Genomic DNA, 25,122 nt, shown 5'->3' on the forward strand with positions numbered 1-25,122 from the left:
GAAATCTACCCCTAGGAAGGGAAATTCGCTCCTGTAGAATTCTCATTGGAAAAAGGTGTCTCCACTGAAGCTCTCACGAATACTTGTTTTCCACAACAACCCAAAATGTTCAAAATTCAGTTGTCATAGGGACAGACAGTGAGGAGACATCTTTTGAACAGGGGTACAGACAGCAAAAAAAAAAAAAAAGAAAAAGAAAGATAATGGTACAGGGGTGTTAACCATCCCTATGCAGTGATGAAAGCCCTGCAATTAAAGTGTTACTTAACCCAGAACCTGCATTCTCTACATCTGGCCTCCACAGAACAAGGATTAGGAAACGTAATTAGTTCAGTAAATATAAACTGCTAAATACCTTTTCTCATCAGCAATATATAATAAGTCTCCCATGATTATGTTGGCTCCGCTCTTTGCGGCTTCTTATATAGCCATGAGGCATGGCCACCCGGATCGTCAGGTGATGACACAAGGGGGCAGGGTCTCCAGGTGACGTCACCGGGTGGCCCTGTCCCGTGGCTATATAAGAAGCCACAAAGAGCAGAGCCGGTGTTCTAAAATTTTGTCGGACCCATGAAAATTCAGGACCTCGTCACTTCCGGTTACGCTACGTCATAACCCAGCTGGTGCGACAACTGGTGCGCATGCGCACAAGACATTTTCCAGGTCCGATGAAATTTTAAGACTTGGCGAACAGCTGACTGAGAGGAGGAGGAGGGGCTGAGGTGGGACGCACACACCGCCGCGGGAAAATTTTTACAACACCGCCACGTCATCGAGCAAGGAACATGTTGCAGAGCTGACTTAGAGGAGGCGGGAAGGAAGTGAAATATTATATATATATATATATATATATATATATATATAATATATAATATATATATATATATATATATATATATATATATATATATATATATATATATATATATATATATATATATATAATTTTGCAACACCGCCTGAGGTCCCTAGACTTTCGCCCTCACAGAGCCACTTCAGCCTGTTCTCCCGATACTTCCGCCCTTACTGACACATACCTCCGCCTGAGGTCCCTAGACTTCCGCCCTCACATAGAAGTGAATTCCGCCTTCTCTATGGAAACGTCCGCCCTCACGTAGAGCCACTTCCGTACTTATTAACATTATTTTCTGTCCCCGACATCCACATTTCCACCATTAATTTCCAACGCACAGTCCCCTCCAAGTCAGCTCTGCAACATGTTCCTTGCTCGATGACGCGGCGGTGTTGTAAAATGTTCTCGCGGCGGTGTGTGCGTCCCACCTCAGCCCCTCCTCCTCTCAGTCAGCTGTTCGCAAAGTCTTAAAATTTCATCGAACCTGCAAAATGTCTTGTGCGCATGCGCACCGGGACTCGCAACAGCTGTCGCACCAGCTGGTGGTGACGTAGCATCACCGAAGAGACGAGTGTCCGGAATTTTCACGGGTCCGATGAAATTTTAGAACACCGGCATAATCACGGCAGCGGAGAAGACCAGAGGCAAATTTTTAATAAAGGACTTCTCAAAACCAACTCGTCATTATTCAAACTACACTGCCTTTTTTGGTTTGAATGGGTAGGGGTACAATAGAGGGGGCCCGGGATCTGGGGGGCCCCCCCTTATTATAGGGGGCATCCAGATTCCAATAAGCCCCCTGCCCGCAGACCCCCACAACCAGCCCCAAGGGTTGTTGGGAAGAGGCCCTTGTCCTCAACATGGGGACAAGGTGCTTTGGGGTGGGGGGGTTCAGAGCCCCCACAGCTCCAAAGCACCCACCCCTCATGTTGAGTGCATGTGGCCTGGTATGGTCCAGGAGGGACTCGCTAGTCCCGTCCCCTTTCCTTACCTGCCACTCTGCAAGCTCGGATAAGGGTCTGGTATGGATTTTGGGGGGGACCCCACGCCATATTTTTGCGTAGTGTTCCACTCAAAATCCATACCAGACCCAAAGGGCCTGGTATGAAACCTGGGGGGGACCCCCACACCATTTTTTTATCCCATTTGGCATGGGGTTCCCCCTCAAGATCCTCAGATCGCAAGTTGCGCCACATCATCCTGATCCAACTTGGATGAGAGTTCTATTCAAATCAATGGGCTCCCATAGAGAACCTTTTTTTTTTTAAAATGTAAAAATCAAAGTATGACGCGGCTTAAAGCTGTATAAGCAACGTCAGGCAGCATCAGATGTTTTTACAGCTGTAACGCCAGTCCTCAGAACACGCTGGCTATAGGTTTTTTTTGCAGGTTGAAAAACACCTACGCCGCTTACAGCTTCAAAACGTCTGTGTGCGCACGAGGCCAAAATATAACATGGAGGGGCTTTTTTAAGCTGCAAAAAAAAAAAAAAAAGTCTGACGCTCCTAAAAGCTGCTGCAAAAACGCCCTGTGTGCATGAGGGTTAAAAGCGATCATAGGTCCCCTGTGTAAATGCAGACACAAACTAAACAGGTACGGTTGTAAAAAATTGACATCCATACCGTTCATCTTTGATTCAGCAGGGCATCTGTTCACAGATCCACTGGTGAATGGAGCAGAGTGACTCCAAATGAATGACAGCTCACCATGTAGTTTAGGATCCCTGGCATTTGGCAGGAGAATGAAGTAACAATTAAGACTATTTTGTTCCCTGCAATTCTCTACATACAGACAATCACAGATTACATATCTACTGGTAGTTATTCCATAACTTTGCGATATTTTAAATGTTGAGAGATATTTTAATGTGAATGTAGGTCTTGCTTCCCAAGCTGTTCCATCTGCTTTTACCAAGACCTCCTGGTCTTTAGTTCCCTGGTCACCCCTTCCCATAATCAACTTCAGGACTTTTCCAGAGCCTCTCCCACTATTCTCGGGAACATCCTTCTCCAATCCGTCTGGCTCTCTCATACTCTAACCTCAAGAAATCCCTAAAATCTCATTTTTGGGCAAGCCAATGCTCCCAACACCTAAAAATTGTAAAAATGTTTCCTCCATCAACTCATACCTCATAGTTAATACCTTTTGTATCACTTGCACCTTCCTTAGAGGTTGTAAACTCCCATGAGCAAGGCCTAATCCTTTTGCCTTGAAACAATAAGAATGGGACATTTTCCAGGCATATTTATTGTGCTTAACCACTTTAGCCCCAGCCCTATTTCGGACACTTTTTGTTCACAAGTTAAAACCAGTATTTTTTCCTAGAAAACTACTTAGAACCCCCAAACATTATATATATTTTTTTAGCAAAGACTCTGGAGAATAAAATGTCGGTCATTGCAAAATTTTTTGTCACGCGGTATTTGCGCAGCGGTCTTTAAAACGCCATTTTTTTGGAAAAAATTTGAAAAATCACATTTCACTGCATTTAAAAAATACTAAACAGTAAAGTTAGCCCATTTTTTTTGTATATTGTGAAAGATGATGTCACGCCGAGTAAATAGATACCAAACATGTTACGGTTTAAAATTGCGCCCCCCCGTGGGATGGCGACAAACTACGGTCAATAGAGATCTCAATCTGCGACGCTTTAAATTTATTTAACGGTTACCAGTTTAGAGTTAGAGTGTAGCTCTTTTTTTTTAATTATTGCCCACGCTCTGGCGATCGCGGCGATACCTCACATGTGTGGTTTGAACAGCGATTTAATTTGCGGCTCGACTTGCGTATACGTTTTTTTTTGTGCGCGAGCTAACGGTGACGGGGACGGCTAAATTTTTTTTTTTTTTTTTTTTCCTATTTATTTTTTCTTTTTTTTTAAACTTTATTACAGGTTTTTAAAAAAAAAAAAATCTGATCACTTTTATTGCTGTCACAAGCAATGTAAACATCCCTGGTGACAGCAATATGTCGTGACAGGTACTCTTTATGGAGGGATCGAGGGTCTAAAAGACCCTAGACCCCTCCACTACACTTCCCTGTATGCAAAACGCCGAAAACGGCATTTTTGCATACAGCCGTTTTTCAAATCTGCCGCCTTTTGCAGCACAGTAACCCGGACGTGACGTCATGGACGCCGCCTCCGGGTTACGTCATCGGAGACCCGATCGATGCCGTTTCCGGCATTCATCGGGACTCCATCCAGCCGGCGGACGTGCCGGCTGGGTGCTCGGGGCTCCCGGTGGGACGGTAGCCCCGAGCAAAGCCGCGGAAGGCGGCGGGAGGGGGGGGACGTCCCCTCCCGCCCCCCGGGTAACGATCGAGCGGCTCCCGAGCCGCATCGATCGTTACCGACGGAAAGCCGACCGTCGGCTTCAAACAACGGTACCGGGATGATGCCTCTAGCTAGAGGCATCATCCCGGTATAACCCCGCAAAGTCTGATCACGTAGAGGTTACGTGACTGGTAGTAAAGTGGTTAAACCCAGCATTTTAGGGGCCTTGGTTTGTGCCTGCACCACAACTGTATAGATGACTATAAAAAGCTACAGTTTATAAACTGTATGTGTGTATGCCACTGTTCTAGTTAACATTTACTGCTTCTTGAGTTCACATTCAGTTTAACATCCAGAGGTGGCCAACTTTCATTATTCAATTTAGCAGGGAAGGGCAAGGATCAAGAGCTGCTAGTAGCAAGTAAGCCCCTATCAATTCAGCATGCATAAAAAATAATCCTTTGAGATTAGTAAGCGTTTCAAAGGCAACTCTACAGAGAAGTCTTGCAGAACAACCTTCAGAAGATTAACATGACATGATAACATATTTCTGCCTTTCAGATATTCTGGATTCCACTCAAAATTATTAATATGGAAGTCGGTTTACAGCCCCTTTTAATGTACTTGCAGCTGAGAGGTAAGTCATAGATAATGCGCTTTTCTTTCCTGCAATGAAAAAACAAAAAAAACAATTGCTAGATTCCCGGAACACAGTCATGGTTAATGGGCAATCCCTCCCGCAAAGCAACATGGGGAGCCGTCCCCACCAGGAAAGCACAATGAAAACTGCAAGCTTCTATAGCCACTGGCAAAAATTGCTTGCTAAATAATCTGACAGGCTGGCTGTACCCAAGTCAATCGATGGATCGACTGGAGTAGAATCAACCTGCCCATAGATGGATCGTACCATCTATGGCTGGCTAAAGTCAACACTCCACTGTGTAATTAAAAACACTTGATGCTGCTCCTGTATGTAGAAGCACATATGTGGCTCTTAACTATGCTTGGCAATGAAGGACCTGTGTCGGAAAAAGCAGTGAATGTACATGTAAATGAAGCATCACACATAACCTAGGCACTGCTGCCAGCAATCCTGCCAACATATTATTATTGATGATTATACAGGATTTATATAGCGCCAATAGTTTGCGCAGCGCTTTACAATGTGAGGGAAGACAATACAGTTACAATACAATTAAAAACAGGAGGAACTAGAGGGCCCTGCTCGTTAGAGCTCACAATCTAGAAGGGAGGGTCAAGTGAAACAAAAGGCAATAACCGTGGGGATGAGTTGATGGAGAAAATGGAGGTACATTTGTTAGGGGTTGGTAGGATAGGCTTCTCTGAAAAGGAGGGTTTTCAGAGATCGCCTAAAAGCTAATAGAGTGGGAGATAATCGGACAGATAAGGGTAAGGAGTTCCATAGTATTGGAGAGGCTCTGAAAAAGTCCTGGAGGCGAGCATGGGAGGAGGTGAGGAGACGGCTAGAGAGCAGAAGGTTTTGAGAGGAACGAAGAGAGCGATTAGGTTGGTATTTTGAGACTAGGCTAGTGATGTAGCTAGGGGCTAAACTGTGGATTGCTTTGCAAGATGTTGTAAGTATTTTGAATTTAATTCGTTGGGTGAGCGGAAGCCAGTGGAGGGCTTGACAGAGAGGAGTAGCGGACACTGAGCGATTGGTGAGGTGGATGAGCCTGGCGGCAGCATTCATGATGAATTGAAGGGGGGATAGCCTGTGTAGAGGTATGCCAACGAGAAGGGAATTGCAGTAGTCGAGGCGCGAGATGACTAGGGAGTTTACTAGGAGTTTTGTTGTGTCTTTGGTTAGAAAGGGGCGTATTTTCACTGTGCAAAACAGATGTTTTATGCTTGCATGTAATTAACCACTTTTACACATCTTTTGAGAAGTTGGGGAGGGATTTAGAACTCTTGAGAGTAGTGAGGCTTAGCAAATAAGGGAGGCGGGAGCACTGCACTTTACTGTGTCTGCAAAATTGATTTGGTCACTGAGATATTGTGGGGGGGGGGTACTTTATAGTGGGATCTCCTGAATGCCCAATGCCCTTTCCAGAAGGCCCTTGCAGCAGTTATAACCAGCTTACCATTTCTCCCATATTTAAAAATGTAGGCATGCTAACATTTAAGAGAACACTATATTTAGTCTGTGCACCCTGAGATATTATCTTGGGCAGTAGATAACAGAAATAGAGAAACTGGAAATGAATGTAATGGCTGGGAAGAAAGCACATTTCCTTTTGTGCCCTGCATATCTCCTTTAGAAAAGCTTGTTTATAGAAAATTCATATTTAAAAGCTTTTCTGTGACTAATTCATGGAAGATAAAATAACAATTAGGAGAGAGGACATATTTCACCTCATTAAATATTGATGAATGCAGTGTTTATTACTTTGTGGTTTGAACTATTGATGGAAGTATGTCCCCGCTCAACTTGCAAAATTGCATCCTTTAAAGAACAGAGAGTCTATTTAGACAGATAACTTCAAAGCCTCTTAAACACTGACCTTGTAGATAACCCTCATCTGATTAAAGTTCTAGTCTCACTAGACTGACATGGCACTAACATGTGACCACCAAATCCATATTTGGTAGGATGCATCAAAAGGGACATTTAAAAGGAATCCCGAGGGTATTACCAACTCTCTCCTCAAATGACACTCCTAGCCAAACAAACTAAAGCACATTTTGTGTGAGCCCAGAAGGATCAAGAAATAAAAAAAAAAAAAAAAAAGGACATAAAGATACCAAATATTAAGAAATAAAAAGATTTACAGTTTAGAGAGTCAGAAAAAATACCCAAGTGCTTTTTATGGTTTTGGTAGTCTTTATGAATAAAACCTAGTCATTTCCATTTACTCATCTCAGCAGTACAATTAAAGCTAAACACCAGCTTCTCTTACATGTCTCTCGCCAACACGTGGTGCCGCTGGATGTGCGGTATAAACTGTATGTAGCTAAGGCTACATACAGCACTGTGTTCCGGGTTCAAGGCGAGAATTCCGCTCTCATACCTGGAACACCGTATCTGATCGGCGCTCAGCCATTCAGAGAAAGTGAAGTATTCTTCCAATTAATACAAAGCAGAGGAATCGGAGGAAGCGGTTTTCATTGCTATACATTGCTTTACCTGAATGGCAGACCGCTGCCCAGATAAGACTCTAGAGCTGCACCATTCTAGGTAAAATGAGAATCACAATTTTTTTGCTTAGAAGAAAGATCATGATTCTCTAAAGATTCTCGGCGTGACATCTTTCACATTATACAAATTAAAAAAAATAATAATTGGGCTAATTTTTTTTTTTTTTTTTTTTTACTTCATTGAAATGTATTTTTTTCCCCCACAAAATTGGTGCTGAAAGACCACTGCCCGAAAACAGTGTGGAAATGTTGCAACAACAGCCATTTTATTCTCTAGGGTATCTGCTAAAAAAAATATATATATAATGTTTTGGGGTTCTAGCAAAAATAGTGATTTGAACTTGTAAGCAACAAATGTCAAAAAAAAGCTTAGTCTTTAAAGCTGAGTTCCACTCAAAAATGGAATTTCCGCTTTAAGTGGTCCTGACCCCCTGACATGCCACATTTGGCATGTCTTTTTTTTTGGGGGGGGGGGGGGGGAGCGGGTACCTAGATTTGACAGGTATATGCTCCCACTTCCCCTCTACCTCACTGCAATCTTCTTTGACACATCGGAGGTCCCAGAACATTGCCTGGCCATTCAGCACGCGCAGCGCCGCAAGCTGTCACAGCTGGGTGTCCACACCAGAGATGCCGGCGCCGCGGGGAGAAGATGGAGAGAACCGAGGCTCCCCCTGGCCGCATCACTGGACCTTGGGACAGGTGTGTGTTTATTAAAAGTCAGCAGCTACACTTTTTGTAGCTGCTGACTTTTAATAATCACGAAAACGGCTGGAACTCCGCTTTAAGTGGTAAACTGCCCTCATTTACAGACCACAATTAATCCCTTTGATCTAAAAGAATCAAATGACACGAATGTTTGTTTTTATCTTTTTTTTTTTTTTATTGACAGCTGTCAGCTGTGACCAGAGAACAGCTCTGCACTTAACCGTGGGAATGCCGGATTAAGATTGTGATTTGGGGGAGACTGATCAAGATTACGATTTCTTTTAAAAAGATTAATCGTGCCTCTCTAATAAACTCTACTATGTTCCAGGTATGAGACTGAAGTCTCAGCTCGAACCCGGAACACAGTGCAGTATGAAATGTGTAGCCACAGTTACATACAGTTTATACACTTAGCACATCCAGCGGCCTGTGAGTGAGGTGCATCGTTCATTTGGGCCTTTTTGGCCCAACAAACCATGGTGAGTGTAAGAAAAGCTTGAGTTCAGCGTTAACCACTTAAGGACCAGAAGGTTTTACCCCCTAATGACCAGGCCATGTTTTGCGATATGACACCGTTACTTTAACTGACAATTGCGCGGTCGTGCGACGCTGTACTGAAATAAAATTGCTGTCTTTTTCCCCCACAAATAGCGCTTTATTTTGGTGATATTTGATCACTTATGCAGTTTTTATTTTTTGCGCTATAAACAAAAAAAAAAAAAAAAAAAAAAACACACGTCGATTAAAAAAAATATATATTTTTTTTACTTTCTGCTATAAAACATTGCCAATAAAAAAAATCAAATTTTTCATCAATTTAGGCCAATATGTATTCTGCCACATTTTTGGTAAAACAAAATTCCAATACGTGTATATTTATTGGTTGTGTAAGAGCTATTAAACTAGGGGATAGATTTTTATCATTTTTTTTTATTTTATTTTATTTTTTTTACTAGTAAATAGCAGCGATCGGTGATTTTTAGCAGGACTGCGACATTGTGGCAGGCAGATCGGATACCTGACACCTGAGGGGACCAGTGACACTAATACAGTAATCAATGCAAAAAATATGCACCGTTAATGTACCGACACTGGCAGGGAAGGGGTTACCATCAGATGCGATCAAAGGGTTAAGTGTGCTCCTAGGGAGTGCTTTCTAACTGTATGGGGTTGTACTCACTGGATGAACACAGAGACCTGTGTTCCTAAATAGAAGGAACACAGGATTCCTGTGTTCATCTCTGACAGAACAGCTGTCTGCCTTGTTTACGCCAGTCTGTCTCCATGCGGAGCGATCGCAGGTGGCTGGCAGTCGGACCCTCTGATTGGCTCCCCCACTGGCCAATCATCGCGTGTACAGGTATGTCATTTTGCTTAATAGAGCCGACCTGCCGCAGTAAAACTGAACAGAACCCATTTGTATTTTGAAAAAACAGGCATTAACTTAAAGAATATGTAAACCCAACATTTTATATTTCGGATATGTGCCTGCTGTACCATGTACTTGTATGAAAAAACTATCCTGTTCTCTGCACGGCTTCCTTTGTGTAAAATCCCTGGTGTCCCGTCCTTTCCTATTAAAAAAACAGACCACACCAAGCAGGAGAAAACATCCTGGTCAGTTCTCTAGTTGTGCTGGGAAATCAGTATGCTCTCTCCTATGATCAGACTTGACATAACCCCGCTGCACAGACTTTCACTGGGGGTGAAGAAGGGAGGTGGTAAAAAGGGTATTTTATAATTTTTTTTTTTTTTTTTTTTATGTATACATTTTATTTCTATTTTAAACCTAATGGGTTGTTTTACAATGTGATCGTTTACAATCACTAAGTCGTAAACAAAACTGCAGCTCAATGTTTTCTGGTGCATCAGCTTTATCAAAGGGAGTTAAAATATATAGTGGACAGCTGTGTTTTTTGTGGTGTCCTCCATTAGAAATTTTTTCCTATCTGCAAGCTCAGAAATGCTTACCCGGGGTTAACGATTTTGTTTAGATGTACTGATGTATTTATTTATTTATTTATTTAGCACAACATTGTTTTGATTTGTAGAAGACTTTTTTAACTGTTTGGCAACCCAAAACAAAACAAAAAAAAAAAAGGAAGGAAGGAGGAGGACAAAAAAATAGAACTCTAGAATATAAAGCCACAACTAAGCCAGCTCTGTATCCCATAACACATCCTTAAAGTGTCATGAAACCAAATGCAACAGATTACTATAAATCATATAAATCATTAGGAAATTAAATGCATTCACCTACATTCTCTAGATCTCATAATGCCATAATGATCTGATTTCCAAATATATAATTTTTATTTTAAGGGCTCATGTGCACTGCAGCTCAAAAGGGGGAAAAAATATCTGCTTTTACAGGCACAAGCTTTTATTTCAGCTTGAAGTTTTTACTTTTTGGGCACTTTTCACATTTTTATTGAGCTTCTTTGAGCATAAGCTTTTTTTTTTTTCTTTTCTCCTCCACAAACCGCTATTTCATGCGCCTATTGTGCTCGGAAGCTCCTTTTAAAAATGCAAGTTTGGTGGGGAGTTTTTTCTGCCTGTAGGAGGCGGAGCCTATGAAAGAAAGAGGGAAGGTATTTGGCGCTGCCTAGGTAAAGAAGAAGTGATCTGAATATATATGCACAATGTATGATGGAATATACAAGTATGAAAGGAAAAGGGTATGGTATTTGGCACTACCTAAGAAAACAGTAGTCTGAATATGCACAATATGTGATGGAATGTCAAAAAAATACAAATATAGTACACAGCAATATATAAAAAAAATAAAAAGCAATGTAAAGGGTATCTTAATTATACATTAAAATAATGTGCAAACAATAGGTAATCCTAAATAAAGTGATAAGTGCTCTCGTGCAATATGTGTTGTATTGATACCCCAAAGTTGATGTAGTGTACCAATTAAAGTGCAATGTGCTAAATAAATATTATTGCAAAAGTGATCATGTAAAAAAACTCCACAAGAAAAAAAGTGAGTTATTAATTACAGTGAATACCGTATATAAATGCATATCAATTTACATGATTACATTTACAATATTACCATAAAGTGACAGGGTATCTTTGGGTTCCTAACCAGAAACCGGGAATGTATTGACCGTGGTATAAGTGAGTGACTCCTACAATTAGTTAGGATCAAAGAACTGGTGATGGGGGATTTTAAAAATGCAAGTTTGGTGGGGAGTTTTTTCTGCCTGTAGACGCCTATGCCTGTAAATTCCTGAAAAGGCCATGGTGTGCATGGACACATTAGCCAAGATGGAGGGGAGTTTCCAGGCAGAAAAAGAGCTCAAAAAAGCTCAAAAGCCTGTAGGAGCCGCTTCTCTGAGCTGCAGTGTGCATGAGTCATAACAGTACCCTAAGCAAGGCCACTTACAAAGTGCAATAGGACAAATTGGACTTGGAATTACAATTGTCAGCAGACAAATGTAATTGTATAAATAAATCTGTCAGAGAATGGATGATCACAGAAGACAGACGTCTGCTTTTATGATACCCTAAATATGCAGGTTAGAGGGGTAAAGTACAATTCTGGCAAACAGCTAGCATTTGACAAAATCTATGACAGACTAAAAAAGAAGCATATGATATTTATATATTTTTAAAGGAACATGGCCAAACAAGTTTTACAATATTTAAAGTGGAACTCTATATTTAAGGGAAAGGTGATTGTGTTGTGTGTACCACTGCTGCAGAGATTTTTTTCTCAAAATTATCACCAGAACAAAAAGAAGGGGAAATCCTCAAGTGCATCTATGGACATTGTGCCCCTGTTGAGCATACCACACAAATTACACCCTGACTGTATAATCCCCATTAGATTTACCAACTATATAGTGCAAGTGCATTCCTTATTGTAGAATTCAGGTAAATCCTCATAACAGTTTTGGTAAATCTAAAATTGTCTATTCAAAGAATGTATGGTCAGATTTCAATGTGTATGCTGTCCCTTACAAAAAAAAAAAAAAAAACAACACGGATTCCTCCATCCACACAATTGAGGTAAAATAGAAGAAGTCCCCATAATGGGACATCGTTATTCTGACAGCGAGACTCTCCGCAGTCAGAATACAACAATCAGAGGCTGCAGCGAGACTCTCCGCAGTCAGAATACAACAATCAGAGGCTGCAGCGAGACTCTCCGCAGTCAGAATACAACAATCAGAGGCTGCAGCGAGACTCTCCGCAGTCAGAATACAACAATCAGAGGCTGCAGCGAGACTCTCCGCAGTCAGAATACAACAATCAGAGGCTGCAGCGGGACTCTCCACTGTCAGAATACAACAATCAGAGGCTGCAGCGAGACTCTCCGCAGTCAGAATACAACAATCAGAGGCTGCAGCGAGACTCTCCGCAGTCAGAATACAACAATCAGAGGCTGCAGCGGGACTCTCCACTGTCAGAATACAACAATCAGAGGCTGCAGCGGGACTCTCCACTGTCAGAATACAACAATCAGAGGCTGCAGCGGGACTCTCCACTGTCAGAATACAACAGAGGCTGCAGCGGGACTCTCCGCTGTCAGAATACAACAATCAGAGGCTGCAACCGGCTGATTGAGACATTTTCTAACAAGGCTAGTCAACGGAAGTGAATTTAACAAAATACTTTTGTTTAACAGGCATACAAGGTAAAACACTGCTGAACTTTCCAAATTTTGATTCAACTATGGCCAGCTTCAGAAAATCACTTGCTATAACATTGTCACTAGGTGAAGTGAGGGAACATCCCTCAAACATAGTGGGTGATTTCACACACATACATTTTGGTGCTGCAAAAAGGTACATAAAAAAACCTGCATCTTTCACAGCAATGAACATTAGACATCACTCAGATTAAACAGATGTTAAATTTAACCTTAGTCAGGGCTTGACAAATTTGCTTGAAATATAGGAGCCAGCTAAAAAAAGAAGGACAGTTTTTTTTTTGCATGTCGAATGACCAGCTTCTGTCGGATCTGCTGCCATACACATGGGCCAGTTTTTAATTAACCTGCTGATGTTGCCCGGCATTTGACCCATGTGTACTTGTTTTACTTCTTCTGAGAGATATTAAAGGAACACTCCAATCACCATGACCACTTCAGTGATTTGAAGTGGTCAGGGTGGTAGGTTTAAGAAACACTGCACATGGTGCGATATTTACAATTATGTGCTGGGGGCTAGTTGCACCCCTAGCACATGTAACTTACTGCTGGCGGGTACTGTTGACTGGTACTGCTGGCGGAGAGTGTGAGGAGCGGCGCTGGAGGAAGCATGCAGAGCCGATGCTTCCTGTATCTCTCCTCACAGGCGGAGTGCATTTGAGATCACCCTGTCTGACAGGACGGAGCCAGAACTATACAGGAAGCAATCGGCTCCATTCTGTTACAGCAGACACAGACAGCCGGGACATCATGGCACTTGCGGGTGTCCGGGAGACACCCACACCTTGCGGGAGACTAGGGATGTCTGGCGACAAGACACCTGCCACAGTGTAGCCCAGGCTCCAGGCCACTATTTTTAGTCGCCAATGCGACCTGGTGCTTGGGGTTTGTCAAGCCCTGCTTAAGTAGTATTCTGGGATAAATCCAACTAATCTTGAAACTGCTCCCATTCCTCCCAAAACCTATGCTTACTAACCTGTGAAAGATACATTTATTTAATTTTCTTATTTTCAGGCGCCTCTGGTCCAGTCCCCTGTGACAGCCAGCAGTAGATTCAGGACAGAGTGCCATCAATAAATGAGCCATAGTAAGTGTATGGGTGACATCCGGGCTCCCGCATTGCAGACATTGAGCAATCTTCTCTTCTCTCCCTGCATCTAGCTCTGGCTGATACAGGGGAGGTCATGTGACCAGACCGGAAGAGTCTGAAAATAGGAAAGTATACAGATTATTTATTCCACAGGTTAGTATAGGTGTTAGAAGAGGGTATGGAGCAGTTTAGGGATTAGTTAGATATATCCTGGAATTCTACTTTAATGTAATGTATATTTGAATGCAGCTAGTGCCCCCAATCTGACTTAACCACTTGTAAACCCTGTACAACAAAACTCCAACTTGGAGACAGAGCAGCGCCAGCAGCCAATCAAATTTTGCTACAAGCACCTGTTTAGACTGGACAGAGCAGAGTGATGACTTTATAAGTGGGCTGGCTTTGCTTCACTGTCAAACCAGCAGGCTGGTTGTATATTTAGGCCCAGTATATTTGACCAAACTTTACTGGCGTCAGGCTTCATGGACACAGGGCATTTGAAAAAACGAGCTGCAAAGCCACTACCAACGCCAGGAAAAAGCAGCTGTAAAAACTTGCTTTTAGTAGCTTTTTCCATTGGAGTAAATGCACGTTTAGCCACGTTAGCTTTTAGCAGCGTTTTTCTGCCTCTATTCAAAATCAGTGATTGCCTATGAGCCGTCTCTGATACAACTTTCAGCCCATTCATTTGAATAGAAGTCACATCCAAGTTGGATCATGATGATCAGACTTTTGGTACGACTTGTGCAGAAGTCCATGGCAAAATGGGAAAGAAAAAAAAAAAAAAAGTCTGATGCGCCTAAGAGCAGCTGTAATAATGCCCTGTGTGCATGAGGCCTTAGACTGGAGGTTGAAGAGCTGGCTATGTTGTTTGTGGGGGGGGGGGGGGGGTTGTGGATCACAAAATTGGCTGCAAATCATTTGTCATGGTTCATATAAAAGCAGACACTGTATCTGCTTGCTTGGAGTTCAGATTTAATAGGCATACACATAAATCCAAAACAGTCCTTACTTACATGTAGTTGCCACTTTAAACCATAAACTAAGAAAATCACTATTTTTTACCTGCTCATAACAAAACAAACTCAAACTGACCAAAGAAATCCCATGCCATCCTTTTATAAGCTTTTAGCATGTGTAGCGGAATAAATCTGACCTCAATTTCTAAACTAGAGGCTCCTGACAAACATAACTTCAAGTGGAGCTTGAAGCCAGAGAATTAACAGACAAGGAAATACTGATGTACTGTAGGTACAGACACAGAACTCGCATTCATTCCACACTAAGTTCTGTACAGTAACTGAATAGCAAGGCTTCCTCATTAACATCAATTTAATTAAAGACGTACAGCCAAAGCTCGTTTGGCTGTACTTCTCCAGTAGATATCAGGAGTACAGTTTGTTTAGAATAGAGTGGGCTGAAGTCCACTCTCTGCTGACGTCGCAGAGGCGGGTCCAGGCTCGCGTATCATCTCGACCATGGAGTTGGGATTCGTCCACATTCCTGGACCGTCACTCGGCCGGCCACTCCCACCCCCTCCTTGGCCCAGAGCTCCATTGAGCGAGGATGGGACAGAGCAGAGAGCAGCTGACCGACAGTTTTAGCAGCTCTCTGCTCACGGAGCTGTGAGAACTGAGCAAACGGCGGTGTTCGAGGCGCCGGGAGCCCCATGCTGTATCTACCTAGGTAAGTGTGAATCAAAAAAAAAAAAAAACACACCGCATACATCTTTTAACCACTTCAATACAGGGCAGTTACACCCCCTTCCTGCCCAGGCCAATTTTCAGCATTTAACGCTGTTGCATTTTGAATGACAATTGCGCGGTCATGCAACATTGTACCGAAACCAAAATGTATGGCATTTTTTCCCACAAATAGAGCTTTCTTTTGGTGGTATTTGATCACCACAAAGTTTTTTCTTATTTGCTACACAAATAAAAAAAGTCCGAAAAGTTTGAAAAAAAAACTTTAGGTTATAAAATTTTGTAAATAGATACGTTTTTTCTTGCACTGATGAGGCCGCACTGACAGGCACTGATGAGGAGGCACTGAAGGGGTGGCACTAATATGCAGCACTGATATGCAGCATTGGTGGGCACTGATAGGCTGCATTGATGGGCAGCACTGATGGGGAGGGCACTGGCAGGCTCCCTGATTGCAGATCGGCTCTCTTCTACTCGTACCTGTCAGGCATGAACTGAGGAAAGCCAATCAACTGCTCTTCCTATTTACAATGTGACCAGCTGTGATTGGTCACAGCTGATCACATGGTAAAGAGCCTATGTCAGTAGGCTCTTTACCTAGATCGGAGATGCGGTGTGTCAGAGTGACACACTGCAGCACGGATCTCCGATCTGCGTGCCCCCCGGGGCGCGCAGAGCGCATTATCCTGCCTGCCATCATACGATGATGGTCAGGATAATGCAAACACCTTCTTGCCGTCAATTGCCTATAGGGCAGGCAGGAACTTGTTAATGTGTCAAGGTAGGTCTCACTCAGGGATAGACTTATTCAATTCAAAATTGCACACAGAGCCTACCTCACCCCGCATAGGTTACATAAAATGCACGTCTCCCAGTCGCCGGAGTGCTGGCGCTGTGGCCAGGCCCCGGGTGACTTCCTTCATATATTCTGGACCTGTCCCCATCTCTCTACCTTCTGGTCCGGGGTGCTACACACGATCACAGAGGTCTCCTCCATCTCGCTAGATTCCTCCCCGAGAATATGTTTACTCGGTCTACTGGATGATCTGGCGTCTCGGGTGGCGGACCGCACGTTGCTCGGTTTATTATTGTTTTATGCCAGGAAGTCCATTGTGCTCCACTGGCGACAGCGCTCCCCTCCCACGGTTCAACAATGGAGGTCCCTGGTGAATTCAGTCCTCCCCTTATATAAAGACACATATGTGCACAGGGGTTGCCGGAAAAAGTTTGATAGGGTGTGGACTCGGTGGCTCTCCGATCCCCCCGCTGTCCCGGGTGGGGGAGGCGGGTCTCGCCTTCCGTCTTAGGCGGATGGCGCCCCTCGCCTTGGGGTGTTATGGGATTCTGTGATGTTTGGGGCTGTCCTGTATTGAGCATGGGCCCTGCTGATGAGTTTTGGTGAGGATCTCCTGTTGTTTAACAATATCTGCTGTGTCTCTCAGGGTTGCTGTGTATACCTCTCACTTGGTTTGTACTACACTTGCCTTTCCCTTTGGACCCCTGCGCGGGTGCCGTGTTTCATTATGTATGTATTGCTGCTAGCTCGTATCTGGTCTGAGCCTGAGCACCAATGTTTGTAGTTGTTGTTTTTTCTTGCAAATTCAATAAAAAAGATTTTCAAAAAAAAAAAAAAAAAAATGTGTCAAGGTAAATCCTAAAACAAACCAAGTAGTAGTCCTTAGCAAGCGTTTCCATAATAATGTGAAATCTGTGCATTAAGACAAAAAGCCTTCTGTGTGCAGCAGCCTCCCCAGCACCCCCAATCAGGAGAGGGCGGCGGGGACGAATGGCAACTCAAGTGTCTGAATGGACCACTTCACGGGGCAGGTAAGTATAACATGTTTGTTTGTTTTTTTTGGTTTTGTTTTTTTTAATTTAAAACACACGAGACTTTAGTCACTTTGAGCCCCCCGTTCACACTGGGGCGACCTGGTCGCCTGACAGGTCGCCGTAGGTCGCCTTCCACAGAGAAGCTGTGGACCCGTTCTAATAGGAGTGACACAAGTCGCTCCGACTCAGAAAAAGGGTCCAGAGCTTCTTTGGGGCGACCCGGAGCGACCTGCATTGACTTCAATGTTATGAAGTCCGTGCCGGCCGCTCCGAGGTCGCGGTGCGAGCAGCGCGCCGCGACCTGTGAGGTCGCCCGGCGAAGTAGCGTCGCCCCAGTGTGAACGGGGCCTAAGACATTGAAAGTAAAGATAGACAGACAACTAGCAAAGAAAAAAAAAGAAACTCTACAAAGGCAGAATGTGACCACCCTGTATTCACACCTCAAACAATAAGAACACTGCAAAAAAACATAGAAATTTCAGGTCCATGGCCAGGAAAACTCCCCAGACCTTAATCCCATTGAGAACGTGGTCAATCCCCAAGAGAAAAATCCAAATTCTGACAAACTCCGAGCATTGATTATGCAAAAATGGGTTGTCATCAGTCATGATGTGGCCCAGAAGTTGATAGACAGCATGCCAGGGAGAATTGCAGCTTAATGACACGGTCAATAAAAGCCTTTGACACTTCTAAAATGCTTGTAATTTTTTCTTTAGTATATCATAGTAACATCTGACAAAAAGATCATAAAACTCTGAAGGAGCATAAACTTTCTGAAAATTAAGATTTGTGTCATTGTGAAAACGTTTGGCCGGCCATGGCTGTAGTTACACCGTCCAACCTATGGTCCTAGGTGTAACCTATGTGTACAAAAGCCATGCCTGGAATTATACTTAGACTTGACCCACCTTCCCACTCCACAGATGCATACCTACTTCTCTCCAACATTCCAGACTTACAAACCTCCAATGTTTACAATCAGCACCACAAACTGTACAAATTTCACTAAACACAAGCTCTAGAATGCAACAACTGACAACTATCAAAAATGTATTCTATAACAAAGACATAAAACATTACAATAAGTATTTTTTTAGCTTATCAGACACACATTTTACCCAATTTTAAATAAATCAAAGAGTGAGATGGGAGCCATGGCAAGACATCATTCATCAGTTGTGAGAAAGCTTGAAATGCTACAGCATTCACAAGACATCAGGATTTCAGTTGTAAAAAGAAGACAGAATTTGTATCAGAAGGGACAGCCTGGAGCTCAGATCCCGCCATGGTGGAATCCTGACTGTTCATCGTGCAACACAGATACCTATCACCTTTTTATATTTTTTCAGGCTGTGAAACTCAACCTACATACTTTTACCTGGTTTCCCAGTAATACATACAGTCTACTCTTTTCATGAACTAAATCTCATCTTTCTATATAAAATCACCATAAACTTTGAATTTTAAAACAGTGTAACATATTGGATATAACTCAGTTTGAGTGAACAAATCTGCTACATCCAGTTCTAAAAGGCAAAACTTACCAAGCAAAACAAACTGAAAAAAAAAAAAAAAAAAAGAATTCTTTGTTGTCTAGAGCAACTCAACTCCAACAGACCCCTGAAAATGAATCTAATTATCCATTAGTATGTGCAATACTTGTTTTCCTCTCTGTTTTAGAGCATACAAGTTTAAGGCTGTGTTCACACTTTCTCTGCATCCAATTTGCGTAAAATGAGAGTGTGACGGCTTTTAATGGAGCCGGCTCACACATGACCGGGGTGCAATTTTGAAAAGGGTCCTGTGTGTTTTTGTACCGGTTCAGGTGCGAATTTAGGGAAGAATTCCCACCTGAAACGGTGAACACAAGTGCACAGGACACCAGAATGCAAACCGCAGCCGGACCTGTGTGAATCCAGGCTTAAAGTGATTCTAAAGTCTGAAGAATTCTCTTCATTAACCATCTGCCAATCGCAATACCTGTTTACATACATTAGGGCTTGGAAGTGTTTTACCAGGGTAAACCAGCAGGGGGTGGGGCCAAGTCATGCTGGGTGTGTAAAGGGGCAGAGCGCAGCTTGGGAGTGAGCATGCACAAGTGCCCCCATAGCAAGCTGCAGAGGGGAGGAGCTCAGAAATTTGGTGGAGCACCAGAGAAAGGTTTGGAGCTCCTCTGTGCAAAACCATTGCACAGAGCAGATAAGTATTACATGTTTGTTATAAAATATATATATATATATATATATATATATATATATATATATATATATATATATAATCACTAAGTATTGAGTGAACTATGGACTCACCCTTTTTTTCTCTCCACGAAGCTCCTTACCTCTGACCATTGTCACCAAAACAAAGTGAGGAGAAATCCAAAAATTTGTGAGTTGCCTCCAACAAAAAGGGAAATAATTTGATCGGGAAATCTGTTTCAGGGACAACTAAGGGGGGAGATTCCTATTTGGAGTTGTCCTCTTTCTGTTGCATCCCTGAGACAGCAAATGAAGGTACATTTCCCAAACAGTACACAGACAGATGTTTTAACCCTTCCTACTTCATTAAAAAAAAAAATAATCTTTGGGCTATACATAACTAGCAGGTGTCTGTTGGCCTTGCTGGCTTTATTATGGAACTTCTCACCACCTGGGAAAACAAAGCTCAGCTCCAGCCATCATCTAGCTAAAACACACAGATGGGATAAAAAGTGCAAATAGACTGAAAGCCACAAGATTTCCATAAGAAAACAATGCCTGGAAGGTATCATTCATATCCAATCATCTTCAGCTGAAGCAGACTTGTGACAAACACATGTTGTGAAGCAATTTAGCTCCTCCCAGTAAAGCTGACAAGACAGACACCCACCACACATTACAATCTTATTTAGATCTACCACCAACAATGTAGTACAAGGTCCTGCCTGATAGTTTAGGTTACATGTTAACTATGTTACATAGTTCTGACCAATATAAAGTGGTTTGTACGGCCAGACTAATGTGTATGGTGACCCAAACGCATAATGGGCTAACCTATCAGCCACAACATCAATGATTTTTCAGCTACTTTTGCTTCTGTCAGAAAGAAAAAACGTTCAAAGCACACATCACAAGTACACAATGCTGCTGTAGCTGCGACATCGAAAAAACTGACCAAATTTTCACAAAGTTTCTGCTAGAACATGATGCCAGGGCGGATCAATAATGTGCCATCCATCCCAGTACATTGTGTAATAAAACAGTATAACAATTCATTTCACTGAAATAAGGGCCGCTCTGCCAAGAGAAATTTTCATCTGTATCTGACACCAAAACAAGTACAATGCCAGCCTGCCACCGATCAAGGTCCTTTACACAGAACAGGAAAAACATGAAAAGGACTTCAATAATTGCATAGAACATTACCTGAAATACTTTAACGGGAACTTCTCAAAATAATTAACCAGCGTTTGCTGACTGTTCCAGTGGTGCCGTGTGTTATTGACCCCATCAAAGTAAAATGCTATGTACCGATCTTCAAACTTAAAGTGATATTAAGCCCTTTCAGCAGCTGATTTATTCAGTGACTTTGCAGCTTCTCTCTCTTTAATCCTTGCCTATGTTCCAGTTTAGGCTGGTGCTAGGATCACTACCCTAGATTTCCTGTTTCATGGTGGCAGCATCCCTACACTGAGTGTATGGACACAAACACACAACCCACAGCCAAGGATGGTGAGACACTCCCCTTCTACTCCCTCCTCCAGACTGACTGGAAACTGCACTGTCCAATGTTAACGCTTTCCTCTGAAGACAAGAAGTTCAGGGAAGCAAAACAGAGAGAGCAGGAGGTAAGAATTTTAACAAATTGTTTACTGGAGAATGTTTATTTTCTTGTGCTCAATGTGCTAAAATGCTGAGGGTTTAATATTACTTTAAACTAAAGCCAAAACGCCCCCAATTTTGGATAGAGTTGGGAAGGTTTAGAACACCTGTCAGGTTGTTTTTGTGTCCCATTGGGGAGATTTCCTTTTACTTCCTGTCCCATAGCCACAACAGGAAGTGACAGAAGATACCTCCAAAGCAAGAAACTCCCTAGCTGCCATTAGAACTAGTGTCCCCATTGGAAGATTTTCCCTTTATTCACGTTCTGACAGCTCAAGAGTTTTGGATTTTCTCTCACTCTCTGTGAGAACAGTCACCAGGACAAATAAGGAGGGTGAATCTATCCAATGGGGACACACAGACAGCAACTACCACCTCACAAGTGTTCTAATTCCTTTCCTCTCTAAGTTTCTTTACATATACTTTAAACAGAAATAGCCATTGTATTAGAAAACCAAAATCCCCTCCCTTGTAGATATGGCAACAAAGGGGGTGGGGGGTAACTAATAAAAAGTGTCTGAGTAAGTTCCATCACAACTTTTGCCTCTGCATAAAGCAGCCAATCAGCTTTTTACATTTTGTTAATGGATAAGTTCACCTCTTACAACGATATGCAGGGTGTAACCTGTTACTGAAGACCAGCCTCTGATCCCCCCCTTCCCCATTGTGACAGCTAACGGGGGATCTTCTCCCCCCGCTAGCTGTCACGATTTAAAAAATAAAAAAATAAACGGCCAGTCTTTTTTCCCCCTTTTGTGAATGGGAAACTACAAGTTCAGACAACCGGTCAGCTTTTAGTTCTCAATGAACTTCCATGGCGCTGTTGAGTGCTCTGGTAGTTCATTGATTATTCCTGTCAGTGTGAAACTGCCAACTCATACCATGTACAGGCTGACACTGACAGGCTGCCAGTCTAGCTGGCCATATCTATGACCGTTCCCATTGGAGAAGAGTCCATCCAATGACTAACTCCTCCTAAACGGGACTGTTTGTAAACTTTCATTCAGTCAGGACCTTCAGCCAATCAGCTGCAGTGCTGATCAGTGTATTCCGGCAGTGAAGGAGTCCTGCTGTCAGAATACAATAGCAAATCAGGGAGGATTTGTGTGAATGGGGGAACCTGTTCTATTTTGAAAACTGAGTCATCTACGGCACACTTTTGTTTTAGACACTTTTTCTTAAAGCGTAACTTCACTCAGATGATTATTTTTAATCCTTAAAGCGGTAGTATACTCCGCTTTTTAACTTTTACCTACAGGTAAGCCTATAATAAGGCTTACCTGTAGGTGAAATTAATAGCAGGTTTAGGAGGTATTCACCCTGCATGCAGCCGCTGACACCAGCGGCGCAGAGCTCCTTGCCAGAAAGTGATGTCATCGAGGCTCCGGCCACTCACAGCGCCAGAGCCGCTGAGCCCGGAAGAGATGCCGAGAGAACATGACAGCTCCCTTAGCGGTGTCCGGAGCGACCATGTGGGGGCTTCATTCTAAGGTATTTCATAATGTGCTAGTATGTGATGCATACTAGCACATTATGCCATTGTCTTGCAGGGGGATTTTTTGTACTCAGGGGATACTACCGCTTTAAGCTGCTAGCATTAGTAAATAAATAGCAATGTATATCATATTTACTTGTTTTTCTCCCCTTACATTTCTTCAGTTACTTCCTGGTTTCCAGGCCTAGGCAATGATGTCATACATCCCAGGAGTCTTCAAAATAGGTTTTTTTTTTTTTCTCAGCCAAGCACCCCCTCCTGCATGCATGCCTTAGCTAAGGGCTGATGGATTTCAGAAGTAAATGCTACGTGAATCATGTGCCCTTAGGCCAGATGGCCACAGTCAGAAATGCTAGGGGAGTGTTATTCAAAGTGATTACTCAACAAAATAAAGCATGAAGACATGGATGGGTGAGTTTTCTTTGAACATAAAAATAAATTAAACAGCATTTTCGGTTTGTGGTGCTCAAACACAGTGCAGTTCCGCTTTAATCCCCCCCATTGTGTTAGCAGCGTATACATTTGTGCAAGTTTGCAGAAAGTTTTGCACTCACCAGACAACACCGAACGCTCCGTATCCGATGGGCCGATCAGGTTCGATATCCAGCTGTTGGGCATGATGAGCATGCTGATGATGATGATGAGCCTTCACCGCCGCCGCCTGCACCTGAGCGGGAGCCACGGCTGCTGCCGGCCCCGGCGCCTGTCCCGGGGCGGGCGATGGAAAGTACGGCTGGGCCTGCCCGGGGTTGAGCATGGCCGCTGCCGCCGCAGCAGCTGCAGCAGCGGCCGCCGAGGACGATGAGGAGGAAGAGGCAACGTGCTGCTGCACGGGATGCACGGCGGAAGCGGAACCAGGGTGCAGGTGATGCTGGGGATGGAGATGGTGGTGATGGTGCAGGTGAGGAGGGGGCAGGTGGGCCAGGTGATGGTGGTGGTGGTGATGAGCCCCAGCCGCCGCTGACGCGCCCCCGTTGTACGCCGCCATCATTTTTGCATTGGCAGCCGTGCCGCAAAGAGACATTCACAGAAAATGCCCTTTGGAAGCGATAGCTGGATGCGGTCACTGGGCCATACGCTCGGAGGCGGCCACCATCCTACACAAATCCCGTGACAACACCATTCAAATATTAGAACGCCAAAAAAAAAAAAAAAGTATCCGGCTTACAGGATTCTACCCAACCCCCCCACCCCCCAAACACCACAGTGTCCTAAGTCAATACTAGAACTCCATCCTCCTCCCCCAGGGACATGGGCTGCTTCCAGGGACACACTGCTGCTGCTGCCTGCTCCAACCCCCCCAGCCTGATCTGACCCAGGATTCAGCAAGTAAAGGACAGTGTGGCCCTTCCATCCCACATCCTCCTCTAGCCTGGGAGAGAGCAGCTACAGGCCAGCCTCCCAGGAAGGACATACACACACACAGGGGAACTACAGGAGCATGGAGGAGGATGGAGAGGAGAGAGGAGCTCGGACAGCTGCCCAGGCCAGGCGCCTCTCCTCACCCTGACAACAATGAGGGGGGGGGGGGGGGGTCAGGTGAGCGGAGATGAGGGGAGCGCTGAATGGAGCCGACACCGAGCTACACCGGCCACACCATCCTCCTGTCACACGTTCCTCTCCCCGGGAAGGCGCCTCTCACACAGCTCCACGTCCCAGGCCCGGGAATACAACGCCACCACCGGCGAGAACGACGACAACCGAGGTCAGCCACAACAAATCCACAGACACGGCTCCGAGCCGCTGCCGTCCGGACCAGTCACAGCCTGCCAAGCCAAAAGCAGAGGCAGCGAGAGACGCGGGTAGCCCAGCCACCTGACGCCTCGCCTGACTGACAGTCGCCGAAGCCAATCGCAAGCGACAATCCCGCGGCGTGTCCAATCAGCGCTCGCAAGAGAGAGGCGGGTCTTGCTTGTGAGAGAAAAAGAAAAAAATGACGATAAGGAGACGGCCAATAGGGTCGAAGGAGGAGGGACTTGACGGGAGATTCCCGGCGATTGGCGTGCGTCGCGGCCAATCGTTGGGCGACGCTTGCGCTCTGGAGCCTCCCTCGGTGACCTACGTGGTAGAGGTAAAGATGTTAACCCTTGCGCGCCGCGAGGTTGCTGCCAGGGCACTGCAGCTCCGTCTGGTGTGTGAAGTGTGCCGCCTCTTCGCTGATAATGCAGCAGGAGGCAGAGCAGAGCCTCAGTGTGGCATTTTATTAACCACTTCAGCAGCGGAAGGTTTTACCCTCTTGCTGACCAGGCCATTTTTGTGATTCGGCACAGCGTTATTTTAACAGGCAATTGCGCGGTCGTGCGACGCTGTACCCAAATACAATTAATGTCCTTTTTTTCCCACAAATAGAGCTTTCTTTTGCTGGTATTTGATCACCTCTGCAATTTTTGATTTTTGCACTATAAACAAAAAAAAAAAAAAAGGCCGACAATTTTGAAAGAAAAACAAATATATTTTACTTTCTGCTATAAAACATTCCCAATAAAAACGTCT

General features: G+C 43.9%; 1 protein-coding gene across 1 annotated transcript in view; it reads right to left on the reverse strand.

Annotated features, from left to right (window-relative positions):
• The window catches only part of NLK (nemo like kinase), a 371,107-nt gene extending 346,654 nt beyond the window's left edge, over window positions 1–24,453 (reverse strand). The window contains exon 1 of the mRNA XM_082244542.1: window positions 23,184–24,453. Coding sequence (XP_082100668.1) covers window positions 23,184–23,653 — 470 coding nt within the window. The 5' untranslated portion in view covers window positions 23,654–24,453. The remainder of the gene's footprint in view (window positions 1–23,183) is intronic.
• Between the last annotated feature and the right edge of the window lie 669 nt (window positions 24,454–25,122).

Source organism: Pelophylax lessonae, assembly GCF_965119305.1.
Source record: "Pelophylax lessonae genome assembly, chromosome: 2".
NCBI lineage: Eukaryota > Metazoa > Chordata > Amphibia > Anura > Ranidae > Pelophylax > Pelophylax lessonae.